Genomic DNA, 27,883 nt, shown 5'->3' on the forward strand with positions numbered 1-27,883 from the left:
CCGCCCGCCGGGAGGTCGCGGCTCGCCCGCTCCGCCCCCCGCGCTCGCCGCCGCCGCCACCGCCTCCATTTTCCCTCGGCCCCTCGGGTAAGGCCGCGCCGGGTCCGGTGAGGCGGCGGTCAGCGGTGGTCCCTTACCGGGGGAAGGGCGAACCCGCGTTTGTCCCGGCCCGGGTGTCACGCCCGAGCCGGCGCCGCGGCGGCTCGGAGCCCCGGTGGAGGCGGCAGGGACGTGCCCGAGGTTGGTGTCGGGCTGCGCCGCGGGCCCGGTGCGGGGTGAAGCGGCGGCGGCGGGCCCGGTGCGGCCCTGTGGGTGGGGCTGGAGCCTCCCGGGGCGGCGGCGGGCAGGGCCCGGGGGAGGCCGGGGCCGGGGGAGGCTCCCCCGGGGCCGGGAGGTGCCGCAGCCGCCGCCCCTGCTGCAGCGGGGTAGCGCTGGTGCGGAGGGTGGGGAGAGCCGAGGGTGTGAGGCGATGGCGGGGGGAGCATCGGGAGGCTTTTCTTGGAGCGGGGAAAAGGGCCTGACCTTCGTTTCTCACCGCACTGGTGGTCCTGGATCTCCCTGCGCTGTGGGTGTGATTCCCGCATCGCTGCTCTGCTGATGTGATTGCCAGACCTCCGCATTAGCCTTTCCAAACTTCTGTCGAGGTGCTCCCTGAAAAGCCAAGGGCCTGGGAAAGCCCTTTTGGGTTTAATAGATGACTGAAAGGTGTCAAACCTTTGATTGGCACTCATAGTGGAGTGAGGTTATTGTGGAGTTTCATAGTCATCTCTGCTGCTCTTTTATTTTTTTCCCTGAATACAATGATGTGGAGAAGGAAGGTTACTCCTAAATTATTCAGGATAACTAAATTGTGAGGAGTTGCAGAGGCCAGATAACACCGGGTGGGAGTGCTAGTGTGGTAAATGAGATATGGCAGAAGGTGTAAGGAAGGTAACAAACATCACAAAATTGGCTCTACATCAGCTCCTCTTATTCAGGGACGAGCAGTAGGTGTCTCAACAATTGTTTCTTTTAAAACAGCTTCAACACCCCATTGTAACCTAAGAGGGATATTTTGAAATTACTTTAAAGGAGGAGAGAATGTAATAGAAAACATTGTTATGCTGCTGAGTAAATGGTTGGCAGTTTGTGTCCTGGCAATTCTGGTTAGACTGTCCCAAAAATATAGCACTGCAAAATGCAGGGGCAGGAGCAGAGCAGGTTTTTGGGTAAGCAATGCCTTTGTGTCCTCACCTTAGGGGAGAAGCTTGCTGGCAGGAGATCTGATCCAGGTACATGAAGTCATGGGCAGGTCAGAGAAAGCGAGGACGGAGCATCAGTTTTCTGTTTCTGGCCGGAAATTATGATGCAGCAGGGCTAAAATAAACAGGCGGAAGTGTTCTTTCACACAACGTGCTATTAAATGTGTCACCCTGCCACAGGACGTGCTGCCACCTGATAGCATCGGGGGCGGTGGGACCTGCAGCAGCATCACAACCAACACAGCAGGTATGGGAAGTTCCTGAGCTGTGGTGGCTGCCTGGACTTTCCCCATCATTGGTCCCCAGTCATCACTTCCCCCTGTGTTCCTCCCACTGAGCAGGGTGGGAGTGTCAGGTTCAGATGCAGGCTTCAGAAATCTGCAAAACAGCTGTAAAAGCTAAATATAAAGTGATGTATTGCTGATGTCAGGGCTGGCAGGCCCCAATGGCCATCAGAAGTCCATGTGGGTACCAAGAAATGTGGATACCAATGCTGGGGAAGAGTTCAGCATTAAGGGTAGTTTCTCATGGTGGGAGTGCCTTGCAGTGCTTCACAGAGACGTTTCTGTTAGATTTATAAGCTTCAAATTAAAATATGCCACAATTATTTTGTCTGAGTTCTCTGGTGGAACATGACCTGAAGATCATTGCTTAGTTATTGGTGTTAAATCCACACATTCCAGATCAACCGTGGCTGGGGGTTTTTTAAATTTAAGAATACTGATAATGATTTAACTGAGAAATTCCCTGAGAGCTTCAGGGGGTATCTCTGCAGTTCATTTGGGTTTTTCCCAGTCAGATATTTGTTGCTAGTCTTGGACTCCTGTGGATGTACTTGGGCTGTGCTGAAATTAATTTTATGAGCATTTAATCACAAAATTAATAGATTTGGCTTCCTTAGGCTCTGCATTTTGAGTCGAGCTCCCCAGCTCTCTTATTCTCACTGAGCTTTCTGAATCCTCTGGTTTGACCCTTTGAAATGTGGCTGTGAGAGTGGTGGCTTTGGCTGTGTGGTTCCCTGGATCTGTGTGATCCTAAGTAGACTGTGAGTCGAATCATGAAGTGGCAGAGGTTAGAGCCATCCCTACCCAAGCACTCTCCCCTCCAAAAGAAACCCCACAAAACAAGTGTTAATGTGGGATTGATGTAGTTTCTTCCATAAAGGATGAGGAGAAGTCACGGGCTGTCATTGCTGCACCCATGCTGTCCTAAAGCCAAGGTGTGCACCTGGCTTTGTTGGTTTGTGTATTCACACTGCAATCCTGAGGTTGATTGCAGAATAATAAATATATCTTGCTCTGAAGGCACTGCTTGGTTATTCTCTGGACACCGCTGAGGTTTCCTGCCTTAGGTGGCATATCTGTAGTTGGGACAGTGTCAGATGTTTCTGCTTTCTGTCACCCCACACCTGCTCAGGTGAAGCTCTTGAGGGACATTTCTATTCCCAAAGTCCATGTTTTCTATTCACACTGGATGTGTGAATGATTTCTGAAATCCTCAGGCTCTCACAAAGCAGCATTTGTTGTACAGGCCCTGCCTCACCTCACAGAGTCTGCAACCAATGTCCATCTTGGTCCTGCCCTGATCAGAACTCAATGGTCCCGGTGAAAAGGTGCTTGTGGACTCTGGATCAGTGCCACTGTGCCCTTGAGCTGAGCAAAGTGCAGACACTCCTGATCAGAACAGCTGGGCTGGCCCAGCACTCCTTGGTCCAGAGTTTTTAAACCCTCCTCAGGTCTCTCCCCGTGTGACCACACCAAATTCCACCTCTGCCCACTTCCCTGGCTTGTGTTGTCTCAAATTAAGTCCTCCTGGCACAGTGGGTGGGAAAGGCACCTTTAATCAATATCTGATTTAATATATTGCATCTCTTTTCCATGCTAAGTGACATCCCTGCTGTCCTGAGGTGAATTTTGCTGGAGCTGAAAGCACCTGGGTTTGTGGGTGGTTGGCTCATGTGGAACCTGCTTGGCTGGATCATTAAATAAGATGGTTTTCTCAAGTTCTATTTGTTCCCCATGTCCAGACAAATTTGAATTGACATGGAGTAAAATTGCCAGGAAATTTTAGAGCAAGTGATGAGGAGGAAAGTTGGAATCATGAGTTAAATACTTCACTGGCAGAGAATGGTGAAATTGGATGTGGTGCTTTGACAAGGTGGGTTTGTGTATTGATCATGGGCAGGAGATAAACGAGGTTATTAGACTTGGAAATGCTCTAGGAAAAGCCACTCAGCCTGCAGGTTTGTGTATGTTAATACACCCTGGTGAATACCTGGAGCAGGAGGATTGGTGAGAAAGTGTGAAGTTGGCAGAATATTCATACACAGGCAGGTAAACATAATCCCTGTTTCTGTATTATGAATTATGTGTACTCACATGATTCATCAGTGCCATTTGCATCAGGAACACACATTTAACTGGCATTAGTGCTGCCCTCTGAGGTGCTATTTCTGAGAGGGATGCTTAAATAAATATAAGTGTTTAACTTCTGAAGTGTCCTCTTGAGGATGGGGATCCCACACTGAGCCAGAGCAGCCACGTCCTGGCTGGGTGCAGAGCAGTAGCCTTGGCCTGCTGTGATTTCTGCTTGTCTGGAGCATCCTGCACAGGAGTTGGCCACAGCCACATATTCTGCAGCCAGGGAGTATGAGCTGCTCTCTCCACTCGTGTCTGAGATCTGGCAGAGGTCTTCCCCTCATCTTTGTTGTGGGTTTCCTTTAATGAGATATGCATGACACGTTCCTTCGGAGCTGCTAGTATTTTAAGACTTAAAAGATCATCCAAGATCAGCCTTGGGCCTTTTAACTCTAACTGAGCACTTAGTGCCTGTTTTTCTCCAAGTTGTTGTGTTTGTGCAGCAGATGTGTGGATCTTGGGGCAGAACAAGAAATCTGCACACAAGAAGTGTCATGGCAAAGCCTTGATCAGGTTGTTCTGAATGGGACTGATTTCCTTCAGTGGGGAAATTATTATGGGAATGTTTTAAAGCATGTTTGTTTAGGTATCATTCCCTGCCATATGGATTTTTTTTTCTCATCTTTTTTTCCTCTGTTGTTTTTGCGTGTTTGTGTGTTGAATTACATCAGATGTAATTTAACATGGAGGTTTTGGCTTCAGATCTGACACCTCTGAACTGCTTTTTGTACTGCTCCTTCCCAAAGGCCTGTACTTCTTCCTGGGCTGGCATTTTCATCCTCTCAGCCATTTGAGGAGTTCATTTGGTTTTCCTCATAGCTGACTCTTGTAAGGCTCAGTTGTTTTGATGTATGTAAAAAGGAGATTAAGAAAACTTCCTTTGAAAATTTCAAAAATATCAATGAGTTTGTAACCACCAGAAGTGGAAGGCTCAAAGAAACAGAACTTGGCAAACACTTTCCTTTGTGCCAAGCTTGATTTATGTTGTGTCCAGGAACCCCAGTTGGGAAAAGCATCAAACAAAAGGTTCTGGATATAAAAAAACACTCTTGTTTTGTAGTTTTCTTGTTGCTTCCTCAGCTCTGGATGGAGGCTTCTGGCATGGAACATCCTGGCTGTGGTCTGGCTTGTGGGCAGCCACAAACCCCCTGCCCCAGCCCAGGACCCCCAGACCCCTCCCCAGTTTGCTCTGGGGGCTCTGCAGAGTCACAGACAACGATTGTGGCTCAGTCGAGGCCCTTTCCAGGGTCACCCTGGCTTCATTAACTGAGTGAGGATTAATCATATTAAGATCCTAATTAGCTGGGCTGTGTGCCTGGCGCTGTGCAGCATCAGCGGCAGGGCGTGGATGGGCTGGAGGCTCTGGCTGTGAGCACGTTCAGCCACAGGAGCCACGAGTGCTGCTGTGCCAGCTCTGCCCTCCTCGCCCAGACACAGGCTGGCAGGGGCTCCTGGCTGCTGCCTAATCTCTGGTGACAGGGATGTCCAGGCAAGGTGGACACTGGGTAATTCAGGGCCTCTGTAGATAATTTGAAACCCTTCTTGCTTTAGCTGCCTTCTCTCCAAAACCTGAAGGGGGAAGTGCTTGTGTTCTGCTTGCTCAGCTGATGCCAGGAATGTTTCCTCTTTCCCCAGCTGCTGTGTGAGAGGTTGCAGCCATGTCTGACTTTGTGGAGAGCGAAGCAGAGGAGTCAGAGGAGGAGTACAACCAGGATGGGGAGGTTGTACCCAGAGTAACCAAGAAGTTTGTGGAGGAAGATGAGGATGGTGAGTTTGCTGAACTGTTGGTGTTCATTGCTGTCCTGTTCTGCATTCTGTGGCTCTGCAGATGGAGCAATAACTGTGCTATAACAGCAGGGCCATCTGTAGTCAATAATCTCAGCTGTTTGAGTGCTTCCCCTCCTCCAAGTGCTCCAAGTGGTATTTATAATTGGCAATAAAAATACACAGCTTCACCCTCATGGGACTTGCAGTCGCACAGTTTGATAGTAAATGGTAAAAGCAGAGGAATTCTCCCAGTGTGACCACTCCACCTGTTCCCTCTGCTTAGAGAGCACAAGACAAGAAGTGGGGATCTGGCAGGAGCAGCTGGCTGGGTTCTGTGTCAGCAAAAGTGTTGAGTTCAAACTCTGTGTGGATGGTGTGGAGGAAGATGCTGCTTGCACAGGTCCCAGTGGATAACCAGTAAATGTCTAACACATGCTGCTCTTCATCCCAGATGAGGAAGAGGAGGAGCTGAACCTCGATGATCAGGATGAGCAGGGGAACCTGAAGGGATTCATTAACGATGATGACGATGAGGAAGAGGAGGAGGAAGCCAGTGACTCTGGAGACTCCGAGGATGACGTTGGCCACAAAAAGAGAAAGCGCAGTGAGTTTTGTGATGGTTGTTACTGGCAGGGCATGGGGTAATGCTGGCAGAGAGCACCCTCTGCCCTGGTCTGTGTGAGCTGTACCCTTTTGGGTGAGTGCATTCCCAGATTAGCAAAGGGAGAGTGTAACTTGGCTCTGCTTCTTGTCCAGCTTTTGATGACCGCCTGGAGGATGATGACTTTGACCTCATTGAAGAAAACTTGGGAGTTAAAGTCAAAAGAGTGAGTTGTGTTCCCATACTGCTGTTAATGGTGTGGGGTGTTTAGCACAGGGGAGGGTGGGCTCCAGCCTGGCATGAGCAGACAGTGCCTCACATCAGCTCCTTTCCTCTTGGAAAGGGAGAGCTGAGTGCTTGAAGGAAGCAGGATCTATCCCTGCCCAAGTGACTGGGACCTGACTTCCCAGAGTTTACAAAACACTTTTTTCTGATGCCTAACGTCTGCTCTGCTCCTCCCTTTCCACCTCTTCAGGACAGTCTCATCTTCCATCCCTGTGTGGTGCTAACCTCAAGGTCAGCACAGGCTGTTATGGGCTCTAAAGCTCTTTCTGAAACATTAGAGTCACATCAACCAGGCCAGCACTGGTGGTGACAGCATGCAAGTGACACAGTTCCCAAGGGGGTGGCTCCTCTCCCCTGTGTGCCTGGGCTCCCTCCTGCTCCCTCCCAGGTGCCTGCAGAGGAAGTGCAGTGTTGAGCCAGGGGCTGTGAGCACTAACAAGGAATTGTCCTTGCAGCAAAAATTCAGGCGAGTGCGAAAAATGTCTGATGATGAGGATGATGAGGCAGAAGATTATGGAAAGGAAGAACACGAGAAGGAAGCCATTGCTGAAGAAATCTTTCAGGATGGTGAAGGCGAGGAAGGAGGGGAAGCTGTGGAAGCTCCTGTTGCTCCACAGGAGGAGGAAGAGGAGGAGGAGGAAGATGAATCTGGTGAGTGTGGATGGTCAGCTATATCCAGTGTTTGTCCTAGGATTAAAGCACAGGAACAAAATTCAGTTTCTCTGAACTAGAAGTATCCAAAAGGCTGTGACCCTGTCATGGTGAAGCTCTTACTGTTCTGATTAGTGCAGTCCTTAGAATTAAACATTTCTGGGTGACAGGTTTGGTTTGTCTGTCTGAACCACTTTGTGCAGGAGCACATTATATGTGCTGAGGTCTCAAACACCTCCCCTAAGCTGCCTCTAAAATGAAAATGCTTCAGAGGAAGGCACTCAAGGCACTGTTTAGTACCTCATAGCACAGTGCATGCCTGCCCTGCCTCTCTTCAGCATCAGCCTCTCACTGCTGCTAATTTACCAAAAAAGTTTCAAGAATTCTTTTTACTGCCCAAAGTAGCCAGGCCTTTCCTGACTGCATTTTCAGTGCACTGAGCTGCAACTCGGATGGCTTAGCCTGGAAGTTTGTCTGGAAGTTTGTTCCAGCTTGTTACTGTGGTTCAGGCTCCTGGACTGTGTGAGGTTGGTGTAGGAGATGCTGTGGGGAGCTGGGCAGTCTGACAGGCAGCAGCAGCCTAAGGCTGTGGTGGAGGCTCATAGTTGCACTGGCTGAGCTTTGTCAGAGCTACCAGTTCTGTATCTGAGTTCCCTGACCACTGAATTATTTGTCAATGTCCAGACATTGATGACTTCATTGTGGATGATGATGGACAACCTCTGAAGAAGCCAAAATGGAGAAAGAAGCTTCCAGGATACACAGATGCGTAAGTATTGATTGGAAGTTGGCCTGGAGCCTTGAAAATAGTGCTCAACTTATTTGGATCTTGCAACTGCAGAGTGATTCAGCTTGTGGTTGGGTACTGCTGGTCCTTTTCCCAGAAGAAACCTGGTAAATTTAGACACAGAGCTTTTAGTGTGTGATTTCTGAAATGTGTGGCTCCTTCCTTTTTTACCTTTTTCTCCTGGATTTTTTTAAAGGGATACCAAAACCAGGCCCTTAAGAGACATATTTACAGTAAAGCTCAGAGTTAAAACTCCAATCATGGAGTACTTGTCCAGATTTTTTAGCCTGGGTGGAAAACTAAAGCTTAGGCTTTGTGTGGCTGTCAAGATATTCTGTGAACTCTTCTGTGCACTGTGGGGCTGAACAACAGGGGTGTTTTTTGGGTTTTTTTTTTTTGTTTTCCAGTGCTTTGCAAGAAGCCCAGGAAATCTTTGGTGTAGACTTTGACTATGATGAGTTTGAGAAGTACAACGAGTACGATGAGGAGATGGAGGAGGAGTACGAGTACGAGGATGAGGAGGCGGAAGGGGAGACGCGCGTGCGGCCCAAGAAGGCGGCCAAGAAACGCGTCAGCCGCCGCAGCATCTTCGAGATGTACGAGCCCAGTGAGCTGGAGAGCAGCCACCTCACGGACCAGGACAACGAGATCCGCATGACAGACATGCCTGAGAGGTTCCAGGTGAGGCAGAAAAGCGTTTTGGCTCCCAGGCTTGAGACCTGCAGGCAGACAAGCTGCTGGATGGATTTTGGAATATCTTTTTCCCCACTTGGGTGACCTTACCTGTCAAATGTACAGGTTAAAACTGCATTCAGAAGTATCAGTGGCATGGGAGCTGTTGTACCTGTGTGAATCTGGGTTTAGCTCCAGTCACAGCTTCCCTGTGGCCACTGGGTGCCAGTGTTGCACTGCTGAAGTGCAGGGCTTGGGCTCTGCTGAGATGGCTTTGTGCTGAGTGATGTTAGTAATTCCCTTGAGCTGGAAATATGTAGAGCAAGATGCAGTGCCAGAGGAGACATGGGAAGGTTTCTAGCTTACCTGTATGCCAGCCAACAACTTTACTCAAGGTGATGAGACTTACACTGCTCTCAGTACAAGGTACTGTTTGTGCTGTGAGGAATCCTTCTGGTGTCTCATATTTTTGTCTTAATTTTACACTATATTCAGATTTCACTGAAAAATCTATCTCCCTTTAGTGTATATTAATGTAATTCTGTGCAGAAGTTTATTACCCTTCTCTGAAATGGGATGTGTGAAGCTGCCAGTTTTCCAAAGGAACTTTTTCCCCATGCCAGTCTGTGGCACAGAAGGAAATGTTGTTTGTGATGGTGGCTGTAGGTGACCTGTTCACACATATTGTCATCCTCATGGATGTCAGTGGTGATTAGAGCAGCACCTCTGAAAGAGAAGTGGCTGAGACTGAGTGTCCAGAGAGGCTTTGGAGCTGCTTTATCTTTTGTTACTCTGTGGCTGCAGCAACAAAAGTGGTAGCAAAGTACAGATAGATTGGAGCAGAGGATGTAACTGCAGAAAATTTGGGTGTCTGGTGGGAAGTGGAGATATCCTCACTTGATTTTCACAGCAGACTTTGCACCATTGCAGGCCTTTCCACAAGCCTTTGACAGGATTGTAGCTGCCTTTATCTAGTGTAAAGCTGATGCAGTTTCCTGTGTGCTCAGAAGGTGCAGACATTGAAGTGATATCCTTGGCACCCCGTAGGTGGGGGTCCCCAGAGGTAACCTGTAACTCAAAACAATAATTTCCAGGCTTTTTGGAAACATGGCAGTGCAAGCCCTGGTGTTGCACGTGCCTGTGCTCATGGTGTTGTCTCTTCCCAGCTGAGATCCATCCCAGTGAAGAGTGCTGAAGATGATGAGCTGGAGGAAGAAGCTGACTGGATTTACAGGAATGCCTTTGCAACTCCCACCATCTCCTTGCAGGTAAAGGACTGTGCCTGGGACTTGTGATGCCCAGTCCCACCTTCATTTCTGGTTTTGAGCAGGTCATTTGACGTGTGTGTCTTCATTTTTGCATCCATGAAACAGAGCAAAAAGGAGCTCAAAGAACTTGAAAGAACCACAATTTCTCAGCCTTAACCCGTGGCTGCTCTTTTAGGGGTTCAGCTCAGGAGCAGAGTGAACACAATGTGTTTCCTTTCCAGGAAACTTCTGACTACCTTGACCGTGGACAAGCCAGCAGCTTCGGCCGCAAGGGCCCCAGCACCATCCAGAAGATTAAAGAAGCCCTGAATTTCATGAGAAATCAGCATTTTGAGGTAATTTGCAACTTTTCATCATTACCAAGGTCTGTCTCCTTTTCCTGACAGGATTAGCAGGGCTGCTTTAAACATTTAGGGCACACAGAAGGGGCTGAGATACCATCCCTGGTTGTCTCTCCTGTGATGAAATGATGCTCCATTGGGAACTGCAACTCATTTTATGTGAGCTGTGACAATGCAGGTTTTTAAGGCCTGTTTGACAGAGCTGCTGTCATTATCTTTCCCTGACTGTGGAAAATTTGAGGCTGAATGAGGTAGGGGAATTTCTCTTGAGCCTTGCTTGGTCCATCCAATCTGTTCTCTGAGGTGTCCCCTGATGTTGCAGAAGTTTTTTGGCCTATGTGATGTATTCTTTGGTGGAGTAAGAGCTGCCTAATTAGTTTGTGGTCCCACATGGAGCAGGAGCTCTGTCTGGGCTCCTGGCTGCCAGGAACAGCCCAGTCCCCTGCTCCTGCTCAGGGCTGATGAGTCTCATTTCTGCCCCAGGTCCCGTTCATTGCCTTCTACAGAAAGGAGTATGTGGAGCCAGAGCTGCACATCAACGACCTGTGGAGGGTCTGGCAGTGGGATGAGAAGGTGAGAAATATTTTCATTTCTGGTCCTCCCATCAACGTTTGTCCTCCTACTTAGCTGATACTTTCAGCAGTTTGTTTTGGCCATGTTTGGGGTTTTTACCTGGGTTTTTTTTTGCATTTTTGCTGTTGTATGGTGGTAAAAGGATATCTGACAAAATAGGATTCCAAAAAATCCTCCTCCTTCACAGAGTTCCTGTTGTGTAGTGACATTTCCTGCCAGCAGTGCAGGTTGCATCTCTGCTATCAGATCCAAACCTGAATTTTGTTTTTTTCTATTAGTATACATCTCTGAGATGAGGCTGCCACATGTCACATTTGGCTTTGGCTGTGGCTGAAGATTTTAATGATCATTTTGAGATGACAAATATCCCAAATATCCCTGTTTGGGAAGGGAGGAGAGAGGTAACACACTGCAATGGGTTGTTTCACTGGAATTCTTTTGCTCCCGTGTCAGTGGACCCAGCTGAAGATCCGCAAGCAGAACCTGACTCGACTGTTTGAGAAGATGCAGGCCTACCAGTATGAGCAGATCTCTGCTGACCCAGACAAGCCCTTGGCTGATGGAATAAGGGCCCTGGATACTACTGACATGGAGAGGTAGGGTGCCAGGACTTGTATATTCATTCCAAAATTCCTTAAAATGTCCATTGACTTACCCAAACACTCTGGCCACTGTGGTTATTCATTGTTGCAGTGTTGTGGGTCTTAGGACGAGGTGAGAGATGAGAATTGACTTCAAGTTCTTACAAGGTTGATTTATTATTTTATGATATATATTATATTAAAAGAAAATTATGTATTAAAATGATACTAAAGAAAGAGAGAGCAGACATCAGGAGGCTAGACAAGAAAGAATAATAAAATCTTGTGACAGACTCAGAGAGTCTGACACAGCTGGCTGTGATTAGTCATTAATTAAAAACAATTCACATGTTGAGTAAATAATTCTCCAAATCACATTCCAGAAGACTAAAACACAGAGAAGCTGAAACTTCCTAGCTTTCCAGAAGAAGAAATCCTGGCCAAGAAATTTTTCAGCAAATATGACAATAACAGCTTACTGCAGAGCACCCACAAAGCCAATAATGAGAAATACTTAAAATTCTTTTGGGAGATGAATCCAAGGGCTCTTCTTCTGCCTGACCTGAGTCAGAGCAGGTTCCTTGAGTGTTCTGAGTGCAGGCAGGGTGTAACATGCTGGCTTTCTGTAGGCTGAAGGACGTGCAGTCCATGGACGAGCTGAAGGACGTGTACAATCACTTCCTGCTGTACTATGGCAGAGACATCCCCAAGATGCAGAATGCTGCCAAGGCCGCTCGCAAAAAGCAAAAGCGGATCCGGGAGGATGGTGAAGAAGAGGAAGGTTTGTCTCCCCACATTTGATAGCTTTCTCCTTGTGGGCTGTTTGAAAATCCTGGTTTGAAAGAATAGGAAGAAAGTGAAATGCACAACGCATCTCTGTTGGTCATTCTGTCTCAAGTTAGTTCCAGGTCTTTCAGGCACCTTTGAAAATGTTTAAGGTTTACCACACAAGGTGCTTTCCAGTGGAATATGAATGCCACCCCTTGTGGCAGGGGTGGCATCAGCAAACTTGATGCATGTTCTAATGTGCAACCCAGAGATACTCCTATTAAAACTGCAGGAGTGACACTGAAGATAGTGTTTTTCCAACCCTGAATAATTTTAAGGCCACTGTTACCTTTGAGATGCCTTTGTGGGATTTAGGGGCTCTGTTGCACAGTGTAGGTTGTGTTTAATCTCTTTACTGTGCTTCTGACACACTCCAGCTGTCTGGATGCCTCTCTAATGTGTCCTTCCTGCAGGTGAAGGGGAGGATGCAGAGGATGATGAGCAGAAGGGGCCTGAGCTGAAGCAGGCTTCCCGAAGGGATATGTACACCATCTGCCAGGCAGCTGGGCTGGGTAAGGCTCTGCTCTGTCCTGCTGAGTGTGCAGTGGCCTGGCCCACCTGCTCTGCAGGGTGTTGTGACTCACCTGTGGAAGGAAGACTGGTGGTTTTGCTCACTATTAGCCACAATACCCGTGTCCTCATTGGTGTTTTGTTTTTTTTCTTTTACCAGATGGCTTGGCTAAGAAATTTGGTCTGACACCTGAGCAGTTTGGAGAGAATCTCCGAGACAGTTACCAGCGTCACGAGACTGAGCAGTTCCCTGCAGAGCCCCTGGAGCTGGCCAAGGATTATGTGTGTAGGTCAGTGTGGGGGGGTCTCTGTGGGGTTACTGTGGGTGTAACACAAGTGAGAAGATCTGGGGACATTCTTCTAAGGCTTCATGTTGCCTTTTTGCCTCCAGTCAATTTCCAAGCCCAGAAGCAGTGCTGGAAGGAGCTCGGTACATGGTGGCTTTGCAGATCGCCAGGGAGCCCCTGGTCAGACAGGTCCTGAGACAAACTTTCCAGGAACGAGCTAAAATCAACATTACACCAACCAAAAAGGGGAAGAAGGTAAGGAAGGGAGCTCTGACTCTGTGGGTCAGTTCAGGGAAAGATCTAAATAACATACAAATACTTGTTCTTCCATGTCAGAGGCAACTCTGAATAAATCTCAGAGCAACACTGAGCTGGGCTGTTGCAGAGCCCAGCTCAGCAGTTTGCTGCATTTTTAGTCTCAGCATTTTACCAGATGAGATATTGCCTTCAGTTATTGAAATAGTCTCTGTTTCTCTGGGACTGGGAAGCAATTCCACTGTGTCCTGCAGGGGAAGGAAATGCAGACTGGCAGGCATAGGGCTGAGGGGGTATTGAATAAAAACCATTATCTGCTGTGACATAGACAGAAGGGTCTTTCTTCATGAATGCCCTGTGTGCATGTTGACTGTCTCTCCTCTTTCCCAGGATATTGATGAAGCCCACTATGCCTATTCCTTTAAATACATGAAGAACAAGCCTGTGAAGGAGCTGAGAGATGACCAGTTCCTGAAAATGAGCCTGGCAGAGGATGAGGCACTGCTCACCATAGATATCAGCATTGACATGAAAGGAGTGGAGGGGTGAGTTCCCACTGGCTCTGCCATTTCTTACTTGGCAGAGCTCATTCATGCAGTGCTCTTTGAGCACCTCTGTAACCCAAATTACTTCTGAAAGTCATGGCCTGGTAGTTTCCTGCACCTCAAAGTCAAGCAGCCTCTCAGGGTCTTGCTTTTTTTGTCACCTTGTTGAGAACTTTAGCAGACATCTGTCTTACTCACTTGAAAGCAAACTCTGAAACCTTGGGATTTCTGCAGAAGATGATGCTTGTTTCCCAGCCAATTTAGTTCCTTCCCTGCTCATCTGAGTGGCCCCACTGTGTAGTATGGCTATGATCTGTCCACAGCATCACTTCAGCAGTTAAAGCAGCGTTGGATGGGAGGGTTGGCTCTTCCCTGATTTTTCCAAGCAGCTACCTGAACCTGAGGTGTGCAGGAATCTGCCAGTGATGAGTCCATGCAGTTGTCTGGAGGCTTCCTGTATCTCCTCTTCTCCTTTCCTGCAGTTATGGCAGTGACCAGACATACTTTGAGGAAATCAAGCAGTTCTATTACCGGGACGAGTTCAGTCACCAGGTGCAGGAGTGGAACCGGCAGCGCACCATGGCCATCGAGCGCTCCCTCAACCAGTTCCTCTACGTGCAGATGGCCAAAGAATTAAAGAACAAGCTCTTAGTGGAGGCCAAGGAGTATGTCCTCAAGGTGAGATAAGGCAGAGCTGGGCTTACAGACACTGGCAGCCCTGCAGTGTTCTGGGGATGGCTGCTGACAGCTCATACCCAAGTTCTTGGGGAGGAGGAGGAGGCAGGGATTGAGTCTGGCTCAACTTTCCTTCCAGAGGAGGGTTATGCCAGGCCCCTGAAGTGGATTTTCTCACTCCTCTTTGTCCTTTCTCTGCTCTCCCAGGCTTGCAGCCGCAAACTGTACAACTGGCTGAAGGTTGCTGCATACAGGCCAGACCAGCAGGTGGAGGAAGATGATGATTTCATGGATGAGAACCAAGGGAAGGGGATCCGGGTGCTGGGCATTGCCTTTTCATCAGCCAGGTAGGAGGGAGGGAATGCTGTCTGCATGCATGTCCAGCTTTAGCAATCCTCCATGTCTGAGTGATCTCTGTTTGACAGGGACCACCCTGTGTTTTGTGCCCTCGTTAATGGAGAGGGTGAGGTGACAGATTTCCTCCGACTGCCACATTTCACAAAGAGAAGGAATGCCTGGCGTGAGGAGGAGAGGGAAAAGAAGGTGAGCCTTGGTGCAGCTGTCACTGAGAGGAGTCTAGGTAGCTCAGAACAGAAACCCTCTAGCTTTCTACTCTGATTTTCTACTTTCCTTTCCAGGCTCAGGATATTGAAACATTGAAAAAATTCCTCCTGAACAAGAAGCCTCACGTGGTGACAATTGCAGGCGAGAACAGGTCAGTCTTTGTGCTGCTTCCACTTGCCAGTTTCCTTGCAGTCCTTTCCTTGTGCCTGTCTACATTTCACTGCTTCCAGGACCCAGCTCTGTGCTCTCCCCTCAGTCCCCTTGGTTGTGTCTTCCTAGGGATGCTCAGATGCTGATGGAGGATGTAAAGAGAATTGTTCATGAGCTGGACCAAGGGCAGCAGCTGTCCTCAATCGGGGTGGAGCTGGTGGACAATGAACTGGCCATCCTCTACATGAACAGCAAGAAGTCTGAGGTGAACCTTCTGCTACTCCCTCAGTCCCTCCCTTAGTCTGTTGCTCATTCGTGCTGTGTCATCCTCCATTTGTTGTCCTGGCCTTGCATCATCCTCTGTCTCATATGATCCATCTGGACAGTCACGTACTTTGTATCAAGGCAAAACATCTTAGGCTTCCCCGAAGAGATCAGCACCAGCAGATGCACAAAGTGGATATTGATGTAGTTGGAAATTAGTGAGATTGTTCCATTACTAATTGCCTAAGAGCTCCTGGGACCCTTTGACCTCAGCTTTCTTTGCTGTGAGCACCATGTGCTTCCCTGCTGCAGTCCCTGTCTGATGTGTCTTTGCTGCTTGTGGTGCAAAGTGTGGAAGCCCCACGAGGGTTTTCCCTGGTTCTGTGTCCTGTTGCAGAATGAATTCCGGGATTACCCCCCTCTGCTGCGCCAGGCCGTGTCCCTCGCCCGCCGCATCCAGGACCCCCTCATCGAGTTTGCCCAGGTCTGCAGCTCTGATGAGGATATTCTCTGCCTGAAACTCCACCCTCTGCAGGTAAATTTTCCTTGGGCAAGAAAGATCCTTCTCTGCAAGAGAAAGCAGCCTGTGAGGGTTTGCTTTCAAAGAAAAGGTTTCCAGGTTAAACTTGTGCAAGTTCTGCCTGTTCTGTGCTGTATTCAGGCTACACAGCACCTTCCTTTTTTTTTTTTTGCCTCTTTAGGCTGTTCTCAGGGGTAGCTGAGGTGCAACACAGCTCCTGGGTGGCAGTGTGTTGTGTTTGGCTCGTGGCAGAGGGCTGCACAGAGCCATCTTTTGCAGGGCTAACACCTCTTCTCTCTGCCAGGAGCACGTGGTGAAGGAGGAGCTGCTGAACGCGCTCTACTGCGAATTCATCAACCGCGTGAACGAGGTGGGGGTGGATGTGAACAGGGCCATTGCTCACCCCCACAGCCAGGCTCTGCTGCAGTACGTGTGTGGCCTGGGACCACGCAAGGGCACTCACCTGCTGAAGGTAAGGAGGCTTCTGGGCCTGCCTGCAAAAGCAGCACATCACCAGCTGACAGCTCTGTTGATGTGTTTTTACCTCGCTGTGCCTTGCCCCGAAGCTACCACGTGGACTTGTGTCCTTGAGAAACACAAACAGCTCAGCAGATCCATCAGTCCCAGCCAGCTCCCAAACCCACAGGAATGGATGTGCTGTCAGAGTGTCAAGACACCTCCACAGTGTAGAAAACACGAGGCAAGAAGCCAAAGCTTTTCCTGAGAGTTGGAGCCGTGATGATGTGGAATCATCATCTCTCACACAATGTTGAGACACTGGCAGGGAGCAACAGCTTAAGAGCTGTGATGAGCGTGTGTCAGATGCTTTAAACACTGCAGTGTGAATCCTCTGCTTTTTTTCCCAGACAAAAACAATTTGGGTTGGAAGGGACCTTAAAGATCATCTAATTCCAACCCCTGGCCATGGCCACAGACATCTTCCACTAAAGCAGGTTGTTCAGAGCCCCATCCAGCCTGGCCTTGAACAATTCCAGGGATAGGAAGTCCACAACCTCTGTGAGCAATCTTGTGTTTGAATAGCAGGATTTATACTCTTGCCTCTCTCAAGGTTTACATTCTTGCCTCTCTCTGCAGATCTTAAAACAAAACAACACCCGTCTGGAGAACAGGACCCAGCTGGTTACGATGTGTCACATGGGACCCAAAGTGTTTATCAACTGTGCTGGCTTCATCAAAATTGACACAGCATCACTGGGTGATAGGTGGGTATTGGGTTGTATTTGATGTCCTGTGGGGTCAGTGTGAGTGACAGGGTGACACAGTGACCTTCCCTGAGTCCCTGTTCCCCAGAGTTTCTGTGTGGCCCCTCTGACTTTAGGCCAAGTTTGGGTATTGCTGGTTATTAATCTGATTCTTACAGGCAGCTGAACTTGCACAGCAGCAGTGTGAACTGCAGAAAATTAATTATATGGCTTGTTCTGGTGTGAAGGACTCTCTGTGGTCAAGAGGAACTAAACTGAAACCAATTGTTCCCTAAAATAGTTGTCATGGAGTCATCAGTAACCCATGGGCACTTCAGCTTAGTTTCTGCCTGATCCTTCCAACAGTATTTTATTTTTCTGGAGTTTCAAACTTGAGAAATAACTCAGCAATTTGGCTTCCTCTTAAACCAATAGCATTACTGGGAAGTTTATAGAGCATTAAGTTACTTGTAACTGCACAAGAGGTGTTTTGAGGACAGCTGTAACCTTGTTTCTGACTAGAAACATGCTTTCTCCAGGGTTTTTTGCCTTTGAAAAGCAATGTGAGAAAGAACCCGTGGCTGAATCCCTACACTGAGTGATCCAACACTCCTAGATCCCTTGATTCTTGCAGGATACAAATCCCAGAGCTGCTGAGGGCAAAGTGTAGCCCATCCAAACAGCTCATTGGCAACACTGAATTTGTTGTGAACTCAGAGAGCTGTGTGCTCATAGAGCAGCTGTAGTATGCAGGGATCAAATCCACCCAGCATCCAAAATACCTGGCTGTGTCTTTGGAGCTGCAGACTGGAGTTTGCCAGGTCTTGCCTTGGCTCCTGTTGGTTTAGCAATGAATAATTCAGTGTCCTTTTTGGAGTGCTTTGTTCCATGGAGGGCAGCAGTGCTGCTCAACAATGTGCTTGATCACTGAGCTGCAGGAACAGCTCAGAGCCCTCATCTGAACGTTGGTTTTGTTTCAGCACTGATTCCTACATTGAAGTCTTAGATGGCTCTAGGGTCCATCCTGAAACCTATGAATGGGCCAGGAAGATGGCAGTGGATGCCCTGGAATACGATGAGTCAGCTGAGGATGCAAATCCTGCAGGAGCTCTGGAGGAGATCCTGGAAAACCCCGAGCGCCTGAAAGACCTGGATCTCGATGCCTTTGCTGAAGAACTGGAAAGACAGGTGCACTGGGGGTTCCTGGTGCTGAGAGACAGAGGGGGAGCTCTGCTGCCCAGCTGAGATTCTCATGTTTTATAGCTTTATCCTTTTTGGGAGCTGGGCATTAGCTGTGCTGTTGTAAAATGTATAAATGGCCACAATGAGCAGTCAGAATCTGACAATGGCATGCAGTAAATGCTCGCAGAAAATACACTTGGGGCAGGGAACAGTAATTAACCATTTAAGCTCTTCTCCCTGAATTTTTTCTTAAATGTGTTTGTCCTTTTGACCTCCTTAACATCCTGTGGCTGAGTTTCACCATTTGTTGGTACCTGCTGCATTCTCCTTTTTTAAATTTGCTGTTTCATAAGTTGCTTGAGTTCTTCCAAAGCTTACACTGGATTCCCTACTGACCTTCTTCCTGCTGCTCATGCCTTTATAACCTCTGAATCCCCCACAGGGCTATGGTGACAAGCACATCACTTTGTATGACATCCGAGCTGAGCTAAGCTGCAGATACAAGGACCTGAGAACCCCGTACCGCTCTCCCAACACAGAGGAGGTCTTCAATATGCTGACCAAAGAAACTCCAGAGACATTTTACATAGGTACAGCCCTGTTCACATCCCTGCTTTCTGTCCTCCTGAGTTGACACAGGATGTGTGAAGGTGGGGCAAAGGGATCTTAGTGAGTGTGTGTGATGTGTTCGCAGGGGTCTGAGGATGAGGGAAGAGATGAGAATGTTGACTCCATGTTTCAGAAGGCTTGATTTATTATTTCGCGATATATATTATAATAAAACTATACTAAAAGGATAGAAGAAAGGATTGCATCAGAAGGCTAGCTAAGAATAGAAAAAGAAGGAAAGAATGAATAACAAAGGCTTGTGACTGACTGAGATAGTCCAGACAACTGGACTGTGATTGGCCATTAATTAGAAACAACCACATGAGACCAATCACAGATGCACCTGTTACATTCCACAGCAGCAGATAATCTTTTTTTTTTTTTTTTTTGTTCCTGAGGCCTTTCAGCTTCTCAGGAGAAAAAATCCTAAGGAAAGGATTTTTCATAAAAGATGTCTGTGACAAGGGTGATGCTGGGACAGTGCTGTGGTGGAGTGTGAAGCAGCTTTTCAAGTACTTGTGTGACCTCCTAACACCTTCATGCATGAATAGCAACCTTAGATGCAGGGAACTGCCCAGCTCTGCAGATTCTCATTCTTTCCTTCCCCTCTCCCATCACCCCACAGGTAAAATGATCATCTGCAATGTGACTGGGATTGCCCACAGGCGCCCACAGGGAGAGAGCTACGACCAGGCGATACGGAATGACGAAACTGGCCTTTGGCAGTGCCCCTTCTGCCAGCAGGACAACTTCCCAGAGCTCAGTGAGGTGGGGCTGCTTCTCCTGCCTTTCTCAGGGGGCTGCTCTCACCAGGAGTGTTGTGTAGGGTTTTTGGGAGGCAAGGAATCAAAGCCAAGATTGTGTCTGCAGTGCCCCAGGATCCCAGCCTGATGTGGCCTTTGGCTGTAAATAAAATCTGCTGCACTTCTGACTAATTGCTTCAGTATAGATTTGACAGGTCTTTTATGGCTGCATTATGGCTTTTAGAGTGAAATGGACCTGGGGCTAAGCTGACCAGTTCTTTACAGACACATAAAGCATTCTTGTTTGTGGTCTGGGATTGTGTTTTATGCAGAGAAAAATTGCCTGTGACACTGAGAACAGAAGGCTCTGCCACCTTCTCAATTTTAAGAACTTATCTGGACCACCTGCTGCTTAATGCAGCTGTACTTTAGGTCCCTTCTAAACACTGTGAATTCCAGCCTGGGTAATCCCTGACTTTAAACCCCTATAGTGTTCATTAGAGACCAGCCCTGGCTACAGGCTGGTGTTCAGGGTCTAAAAATGTTCTGACCTTCCTGGTTGCAATGTCCCATAAGCTGAGCAGAACTGGAGGAGGAAGATTGCATTACTGGGTAGCATTTGTTGAAGTCTTCTGCCCCCTGCCCTTCCACAAGTCTCTGCTGGCTGCACCACTTTGCTGACACAGCTTTTGGACTTGTTTTGAGTATGAACTGCTGGGGCTATTTTGTTTCCATGCTGAATGATTTATTTGCTTTTGCCTTGCTCAAGGTTTGGAACCATTTTGACAGCGGTTCCTGCCCAGGTCAGGCCATTGGAGTGAAGACACGTCTGGATAATGGCGTTGCTGGCTTCATCCCAACAAAATTTCTTAGTGACAAGGTGGTCAAGAGGCCAGAAGAAAGGGTGAAGGTATGAAAGCAGTGGATTTTCACACTCCCAGCGAGAGCTGGAAGAACCTGGAGCCAATACCAAAGACTCACAGTTTGGTTGATGACACTGTTCTTAAATGACTTTTCCGACCTTATTTTCATGTAAGGACTTTAAATCAGCAGGAAGTTCAGGTTCTGGTTAGTGTCCTTGTGCCACAGTGCAAATCTCCCTTGGCAGCTGGTGGGACCCTGTTAATCAGTTAACACGTTGTGCTGCAGGAGGATTTATTGTTGTCTGGCTGGAGTCTGGGTTTAGGAGACCAGAAGGCATTCTAATGCAGAGCTGCCCTTTGTTTCTGGCTTTCTAAAGAGTTCACAGAACTGCTTTTGGACAGGCAAGGGTCATTTTCCCTCTTACAGTTTTTTCTTCCCTCTCCATTAATTTGTGGAGGTCATCAGAGTTACTGGTCCTGCTCAGGACAGAGTTCTTAAAGAAATGGAGTAACACCTTTTTATCACATATTAAAATAGTGGTTTAACATCTTTGCTGTCCTTTGGGGTCCCCAGCAGGCCATGCAGGTGATGGATAATCCTGTAAGCTCAGAGGTCTTAGCATTTCTTTCAAGAGTTATTAATTAACTTCATCATGGTTAATTGAACTAAGACATTGCCGTTTTTGGGGGGGGATTTTCTGCCTCACATTTTATTAGAGCAGTCCTTTGGGTGTCTGCTTCTGAATACATATAACTGCTTTCTTGCACATCTTGAAGTCCAGTTTTGCTGCTCCCATTGTGAAAGACATTTGAAGTTGAAAAGGTGATTGTCCTCACCCTCCAGACACGCAGTTTTTTATGTGATGGGTAATAGGTAACAGATGTGCTGGAGAGCTGCCCATTTTTCTCTCAGTCTCTTTGATTCTGGTAATTTTTGGGATCAATTGACTTCCAGTTTGTGTAGAAAGATCAGTTTTAAAGGTTGTATCAGTCTGAAGTGGCTGAGGTGAGTTGCACCTCCTCAGTGCCAGCAGGATCCCACATGGGTTGTTCTGTAGCACAGGGATTCTGGTGTATCAGCCAAACCTGCTGCTCACCTTGGCACCTCCTCTGCAGGTGGGAATGACCGTCCACTGCCGCATCATGAAGATTGACATTGAGAAGTTCAGTGCAGACCTGACCTGCAGGACCTCAGACCTGATGGACAAGAACAATGAGTGGAAACTGCCCAAAGACACCTACTACGACTTCGACTCCGAGGCAGCAGACCACAAACAAGAAGAAGACATGAAAAGAAAGCAGCAGAGGACAAGTGAGTTCTCTTCACTTCTCTCTCCCTTGTAATTCCAACCTCCAGGACAATCAGCATAATTAGGTACAGTTGCATTAAAGCAGTTCCTCTTGGAAGGCTGAAGGTTCCCTTTGTTCCCCAGCGTACATCAAGAGGGTAATTGCTCACCCATCATTCCACAACATCAGCTTCAAGCAAGCAGAGAAGATGATGGAGACCATGGACCAAGGGGATGTGATCATCCGGCCCAGCAGCAAAGGGGAGAACCACCTGACTGTCACCTGGAAGGTCAACGATGGCATCTACCAGCACGTGGATGTCCGGGAGGAGGGCAAGGAGAATGCCTTCAGCCTGGGCTCCATGCTCTGGATCAACACAGAGGTAAAGCCCTGCAGAGCATGCCTGGGAAAGGGAATTATTTATTTTACAGGCTGACACAGCCCTTCTGTCCTTGTAGCTGCTTTCACACTCTTTCTTTTCACACTCTTCCAATACATTATGTGGTTCCTTAGACAATACTTGTCTCTTGTTTTTTTCCTCAAGCTTTGCTGTGCAGAGTGTATGACCAAATACACCCTAAATACCTCTTTAAATGTGTTTGTTCAAAGGAGTTTGAAGACCTGGATGAAATTGTTGCTCGTTATGTCCAGCCAATGGCTTCTTTTGCCAGAGACCTGTTGAACCACAAATACTATCAGGACTGCAATGGTGGAGACAAGAAGGTGAGACAATCCTAGGATGTGGTAACTTCTTAGGAGGATATCCATGGACTCTGTGTGCTGCTGAAAATGTGGGCTCCCCTGGAACATTTATCTTCTTTTTCTCTCTAATTAGAAGCTGGAAGAGCTGCTGATAAAGACCAAGAAAGAGAAGCCAACATTTATTCCATACTTTATTAGTGCCTGTAAAGACCTACCTGGTAAATTCCTCTTGGGATATCAGCCTCGAGGCAAACCAAGGTAAGTGAGAGGCAAGCCCAGCTTCTGCACTGAGTACTCCCAGTACCAAACCTCAGCTGCCAGTTTTTCTTCCAGCTCTGTCAAAATCCTTGTAAATCACGCCTCCTCTTTGCCAGCATTTGGCCTCCTGACAGTGGAGGACCCAGTTCTAGCAGTAAATCTCACCCAGGAGACTCCCATGTTTCTTAACCATCTGGCTGCCACGAGCAGCACTGCCCTGTGCTGTGGGAGTGTAGGCAGGGAGGGATCGGTTTTTCATGGAAAAGCAGATTTTTCATGGAAGGGCTGGGTAGTTTGAAGCAATTGTTTGAAGTGCCTTGGGTGGATCTGTCTGTTCATTATCAGGCTGTGGTTGTAGTCCATGCCTGTCCTGAGTGTGACCTGTCAGTGGGTGGCTGGCACAGCCTGTGATATCTCATGCTGTCCCTGCTGTCCCAGGATAGAGTATGTGACAGTGACTCCAGAGGGATTCCGCTACCGGGGCCAAGTCTTCCCTACTGTGAATGGACTTTTCCGATGGTTTAAGGATCATTATCAGGACCCTGTTCCAGGTGAGCAGCCTAAAACTTCAGTGCCTCAGCTGTAGCAGGGACAGTTATTAAAGGACAGTTCCATCTCCCTTGTCCCAAAAATGTGCCCTAGGATTTTTCTGTGTGTGGGAAGTTTCTGAGCAATGCTTGAAATGTTTGGCTCCATGCACCAACCCACTGAGAGCTCTCCTGAGAGTTCATCTTCCATCAAGTGGGCCGTGCAGCAAAGCCTGGACCAGTCCCTTTCCTCTCCTTTGTCTCCCCCACCATACAGTCCAGCACACACCATTCTCTGGTAGCAAACCATCATGCCAGAACAACTTCACATCCTGAGTTTCAGACCAGTGGCTGCTCTTGCAGGAGAATTAATCAACCTCTTGGTGTTTTACACAGGTATCACCCCCAGCAGCAGCAGTCGGACCAGGACTCCAGCCTCCATTAATGCTACTCCAGCTAACATCAACCTGGCAGGTCAGTGCAGGCCATTCCCAGCTGGGACTGGGACCTGAGCTTCTCCTCCAGGCTCCGCTTTTCCTAATGCAGCGTGTCTCCCTTGCAGACCTGACACGTGCAGTGAATGCTCTGCCACAGAACATGACCTCCCAGATGTTCAGTGCCATTGCTGCTGTGACAGGCCAGGGACAGAACCCAAATGCCACCCCAGCACAGTGGGGCTCCAGCCAGTACGGCTACGGGGGCAGCGGCGGCGGCAGCAGCGCGTACCACGTAGGTGTCACTTCCATTTCTGCTGGCTTCTCCTTGCTGCTAAAACCACTGGGAGCCCAAGGAATCCCTCACTGCCTGGTGTCCCCAAGTCCCAGTTTTGTTCCCATGGTGCTGCACAGGCTGGATTCTTGAACCAGGTTTCCTTTTGCCTCCCGTGACTGGAGGAATGAGGCACGTAACACAGCCCTGCTCTGGGGGGAGTTGGAGCAAGGAGCAAACTGCTCTGGCCCCCAAGGAATGTGGCAGGGTGGAGAGGGGGGATCCAGCAGTGAGGGCACACAGCCTTCTGATTGTGCCCCTGGATTGGCAACGTGAGCTGCCAGTGGAGGAGATTAGCTGGGGAGGTATGCGCTGAGTGTGCAGGGCTTTTCAGCTCAGTGCTAATCTCTGAGCTGCACCAGGGGAACACCTCAGCCTGACCCAACACCCAGGGGCTCTGCAGGGAGCAAGATGGAATTGGACAGCTTTGGCTCATGGTGAAACCTTTCTTGATGTGTGCCTGCTCCCAGCCCACTCTGCAAGCTCCCAGCTGGCACCAAGGCAAATTCCAGCTGCAGGAGGACTGAGGAGCCTGGGTGCAAAAAACACACCCAGGGTGCAAAAAACACACCCAGCTGCTGCACCCAAAGAAGAGGTGCTGCAAGACAAGGCTTGCAGGGGGGAGTGATCCTGCTTTGGAGCACCTTGGGAGGCTTTCAGGAAATTTGGCACAGTAAATGCTGAGCTGGGGATAGGCAGGGACTGTGGATAACCTGATGTATTAATCATCAAAACATCTGGGAAAAAAAAAAGGGAGGTGAACACCGGGGGGCAAAGACACTAAGCTCTTCATGGGACAAGAAGCCAGCTGGCTTGGTTTGTGGGAGGGAGCCATCCTGGGAGCTGCTGCACGTTCTCTGCAGCCTGCAGAGGTAGAATTTATCTGTTCTTCCTGCCTGCTGCAGGATGTCATTGCTGCTGGCTTGCCCCAAGTGTCTCTGGTGACCCTTGCCTTTGCTTGGCTCCAGCATTTCCCCTTGGGCTGAGCAAGGAGGGCAGGCTGTGCTGGCCCAGCTCTCAGGGGAGCAGATGTGCTGTGCTCAGCAGGGCTGGGGGCATGCACAGTGAGGTTGGGCACCCCCCTGGGTGGGCAGGGCAGTGCAGGACCCCCCCAGCCTGGCAGGGTGCACCCTCTGTCCCCTGACAGCCTCTGCTCTCTCTCCACAGGTGTTCACAACTCCAGCACAGCAGCCAGTGGCCACCCCCCTGATGACCCCCAGCTACTCCTACACTACTCCCAGCCAGCCCATCACCACGCCCCAGTACCAGCTGCAGGCCAACACCACGCCCCAGTCCACGCAGTCCCAGTCGCAGCCCTCATCCAGCTCCAGGCAGAGGCAGCAGCCAAAGTGAGTAGCTCTGAGTGCTCCCATCCAGGGATGGGATTCCTCTCTCCATTGCTTTCCTTGGTTTTTTTTGGTAGCAGCATGATGGGGTTATTTCCCCCATGGAGAGGGAGGGATGGCAGTTTAGGGAAGTTTATTTGTCACATCTCACGTTGTCCCCGTGTCCTTGCAGGACCAACACCCACGCTGCCATCGACTGGGGCAAGATGGCCGAGCAGTGGCTGCAGGAGAAGGAGGCTGAGCGGAGGAAACAGAAGCAGAGGTTGACCCCTCGCCCTTCTCCCAGCCCCATGATCGAGAGCACGCCCATGTCCATCGCCGGGGACGCCACGCCTCTCCTGGATGAGATGGATCGATAGGACCTGACACCCGACACCTCCGCTCCCTGCTCTCCCAGCCGGGGGAAGGAGAGGGAACAATAGGAAGCGACTTCCCTTAGACACATAACTCCTGTTTTATACGCCGTGGGATGGTGGGAAATGACTCTTGGTGATGTGCACCTGAGCGAGAGAATAGACTTGGCAGGGCTGGTTTAAAAATATATACTATATATAAGAAAAATATATCATAGAAAGGAACACTGCATCGGCCTCTGCGTTCTAGGCTCCGGTTTTGAGGCACCTTTGGGAACTTAGCAAAGCAAAGGTGAGGTCAAAGGAGTGTGTCCTTGTACATGCACAGCATTCTGCTTTCACCCCAAAGACTGGGAAGCAAATGGAGCTGGAAGTGCATTGCCCTGGAGTGAGCCTGTTTCCTTTGGATCCTCCCAACCCTGACTGTCACCTCCCCTCGTCCCGAGGCCACAAAGCAGAGTCGTGGGGGTTGTGACAAACGACCCAGAGTTCTCACAAAGTTCCTGTTGTTGTTTGCTCCATGTTTTCATGCGTGACAGGCTCAGCAGAGCCTGTGCCAACCCCAGCTGTGTCTGGAGGGGTCCAGCACAGCAGCTTGGGGTCTTGCTGGAGATGCAGCTGTTGTACCAAAGGCTTGCTCTCTCCTCTGGCTTCTTTTGGAACAATATTTATTTAGTTTTGATTATTTTTTTTTAATCAGACTGCAAAATAAAGCGCCAGCCTGTGGCAGCTTCCCCAGACAGACACGTGGGATAAAGCAGCACGGAGCAGCCCGGAGTGCATGGCCTCCTCCTCTGTACCCCCTTCCCTGCCCAGCTGTAACCAAGAGGAGTGAATAAATAGAGTTTTTACTGAATGCTAGCTCAGAGGTTTTCTGCCTGCACCCTGCCCTTCCCTTAGGATTTGCTCAGAGCATAGTTGCTTGGTGGAAGTGGATGCTCCTCCTGCCTTTGTTGCTTGGTGTTGCCCTCTGTGTGCTGCAAGTTTCGCAGAGAAGCTGATTTCTGTTGTTAACAAATAAGGTTTTGTTATGGATGCACCACATGGAGACATCACACTGACATTTGGGGCACCTCCCTGTGGCTGTGGGACAGGGAGAGACACTGGGAGAGGGATAAAGTGGATAAAGAAGTAGGGATTGCCTACATGGGAGAGACATTTCTGAGAGGGAAAGTTCCTGCTGCACACACTCTCCCCTCTCCTGCTTTGTTAGTAGGGATTTTCTATGGAAGCAGAGTCTTTGTTCCTTCCCAGTGCTCCTGGTCAGCCTCCTTTGCTAGGAAATGAGCAGGAACAGCAGATCTTAGGAAACAAAGCTCTTCTTTGCATGCAAATGCTCCTGAAGAATGGCAGCGACCCGGGAGACAAAGCAAAGCTCTTTGCACAGAGAAATGCAGGTCCTGGCTTCAATGGCATCCCCTCTGCAGTGCTGAGGGGCTCACAGGGTCCTGTTCCTCCCAAAGCCACCCAGGCCAGTGGGGAGAGCCGTGGGCTGGGGCCCACAGCTCCGAGCTCACAGGTGGCTGAACCTGGCGCTATTTTCTTATTTCATGAGACTGTACGATAGGAATTTGACTGGGAGCAGCTCCTTACTGGTTGGACCTGAAAGAGGGGAGGCTAGTTGTGTGTTGTTGCCTCCTTTCTGGCTGTCTTTGTTTTTAGTTTTCCCTTGCTGTCAATAAAAGTTCTACTTTTGGGAAGCTGCTCCGCGTGCCCCCTGTCCGTGCTTGCTGCCGGGATGCTGTGGCTGCCACAGGGGCTTTGCAGCCACAGAGGAAGCAGTGCCTTCCTCCACCCTTGGAATTCCCCCCTGGCCTCGTGTGATCCGCTTATTTCAGGGATTTGGGATTGCACTGCACGCTCCTCAGTGTGGGCTTTGCTGTTGGCTTGGCTTCTGGCGCTCCGGCTCTGTCCAATGCTGGTGTTTGGTGCTGGTGCAGGAAAATCTTTCCACCACCTCAGCAGGGCACTGGGCTGAGCCATGCTCCACCCTTGGAAGCATTTGGAGGAGTTGGTGGCCGTGCCCTGTTCCCTGCTCCTGGCTACAGGGCCCAGGCAGGGTCCCCACCCAGCAGGAAGGGACACAGGCAGCTCTCCGTGCCCCAGCTCTTCCCAGGCAGCGTCTGCCTTTGTCCCAGGGCTGGAAAAGTGTCTGCTGTCCCACTCTAAGGAGCTCTGCAGGCATTTGGGGAGCCTTCAGGGAGGGCCAAGCCCCTGTTCCTCCCCAAGGAAGGGAGAAGGAGTTGATGCTGGTGTGG

At 49.2% G+C, this 27,883-nt stretch overlaps 1 protein-coding gene across 3 annotated transcripts; it reads left to right on the top strand.

Moving 5' to 3' along the window:
• The first annotated feature begins 34 nt into the window (after positions 1-34).
• SUPT6H (SPT6 homolog, histone chaperone and transcription elongation factor) lies at positions 35-27,330 on the top strand. Of its 3 annotated transcripts, none has more exons than XM_064728968.1 (37): positions 35-240; positions 5,294-5,425; positions 5,877-6,029; positions 6,182-6,252; positions 6,767-6,962; positions 7,647-7,731; positions 8,157-8,430; positions 9,588-9,689; positions 9,911-10,024; positions 10,514-10,603; positions 11,057-11,199; positions 11,814-11,965; positions 12,426-12,524; positions 12,683-12,812; positions 12,914-13,064; positions 13,455-13,609; positions 14,092-14,287; positions 14,492-14,631; positions 14,710-14,827; positions 14,923-14,999; positions 15,128-15,263; positions 15,660-15,797; positions 16,087-16,254; positions 16,878-17,005; positions 17,965-18,172; positions 18,609-18,756; positions 19,401-19,543; positions 20,288-20,428; positions 21,498-21,693; positions 21,815-22,053; positions 22,281-22,394; positions 22,507-22,631; positions 23,070-23,182; positions 23,555-23,632; positions 23,721-23,887; positions 25,094-25,275; positions 25,445-27,330. In XM_064728968.1, exons 2-37 carry the CDS (start codon positions 5,317-5,319, stop codon positions 25,629-25,631), a joined length of 5,166 nt encoding a protein of 1,721 aa, XP_064585038.1. In that variant the 5' UTR covers positions 35-240; positions 5,294-5,316; the 3' UTR covers positions 25,632-27,330. The 3 variants fall into 3 exon arrangements, with proteins under 3 accessions (XP_064585038.1, XP_064585041.1, XP_064585040.1); XM_064728971.1 differs by having other exon boundaries at positions 67-87; XM_064728970.1 differs by lacking the exon at positions 35-240 and adding an exon at positions 1,256-1,488.
• The last annotated feature ends 553 nt before the right edge of the window (positions 27,331-27,883 follow it).

This window comes from Zonotrichia leucophrys, chromosome 19, assembly GCF_028769735.1.
Source record: "Zonotrichia leucophrys gambelii isolate GWCS_2022_RI chromosome 19, RI_Zleu_2.0, whole genome shotgun sequence".
Taxonomy (NCBI): Eukaryota; Metazoa; Chordata; class Aves; order Passeriformes; family Passerellidae; genus Zonotrichia; species Zonotrichia leucophrys.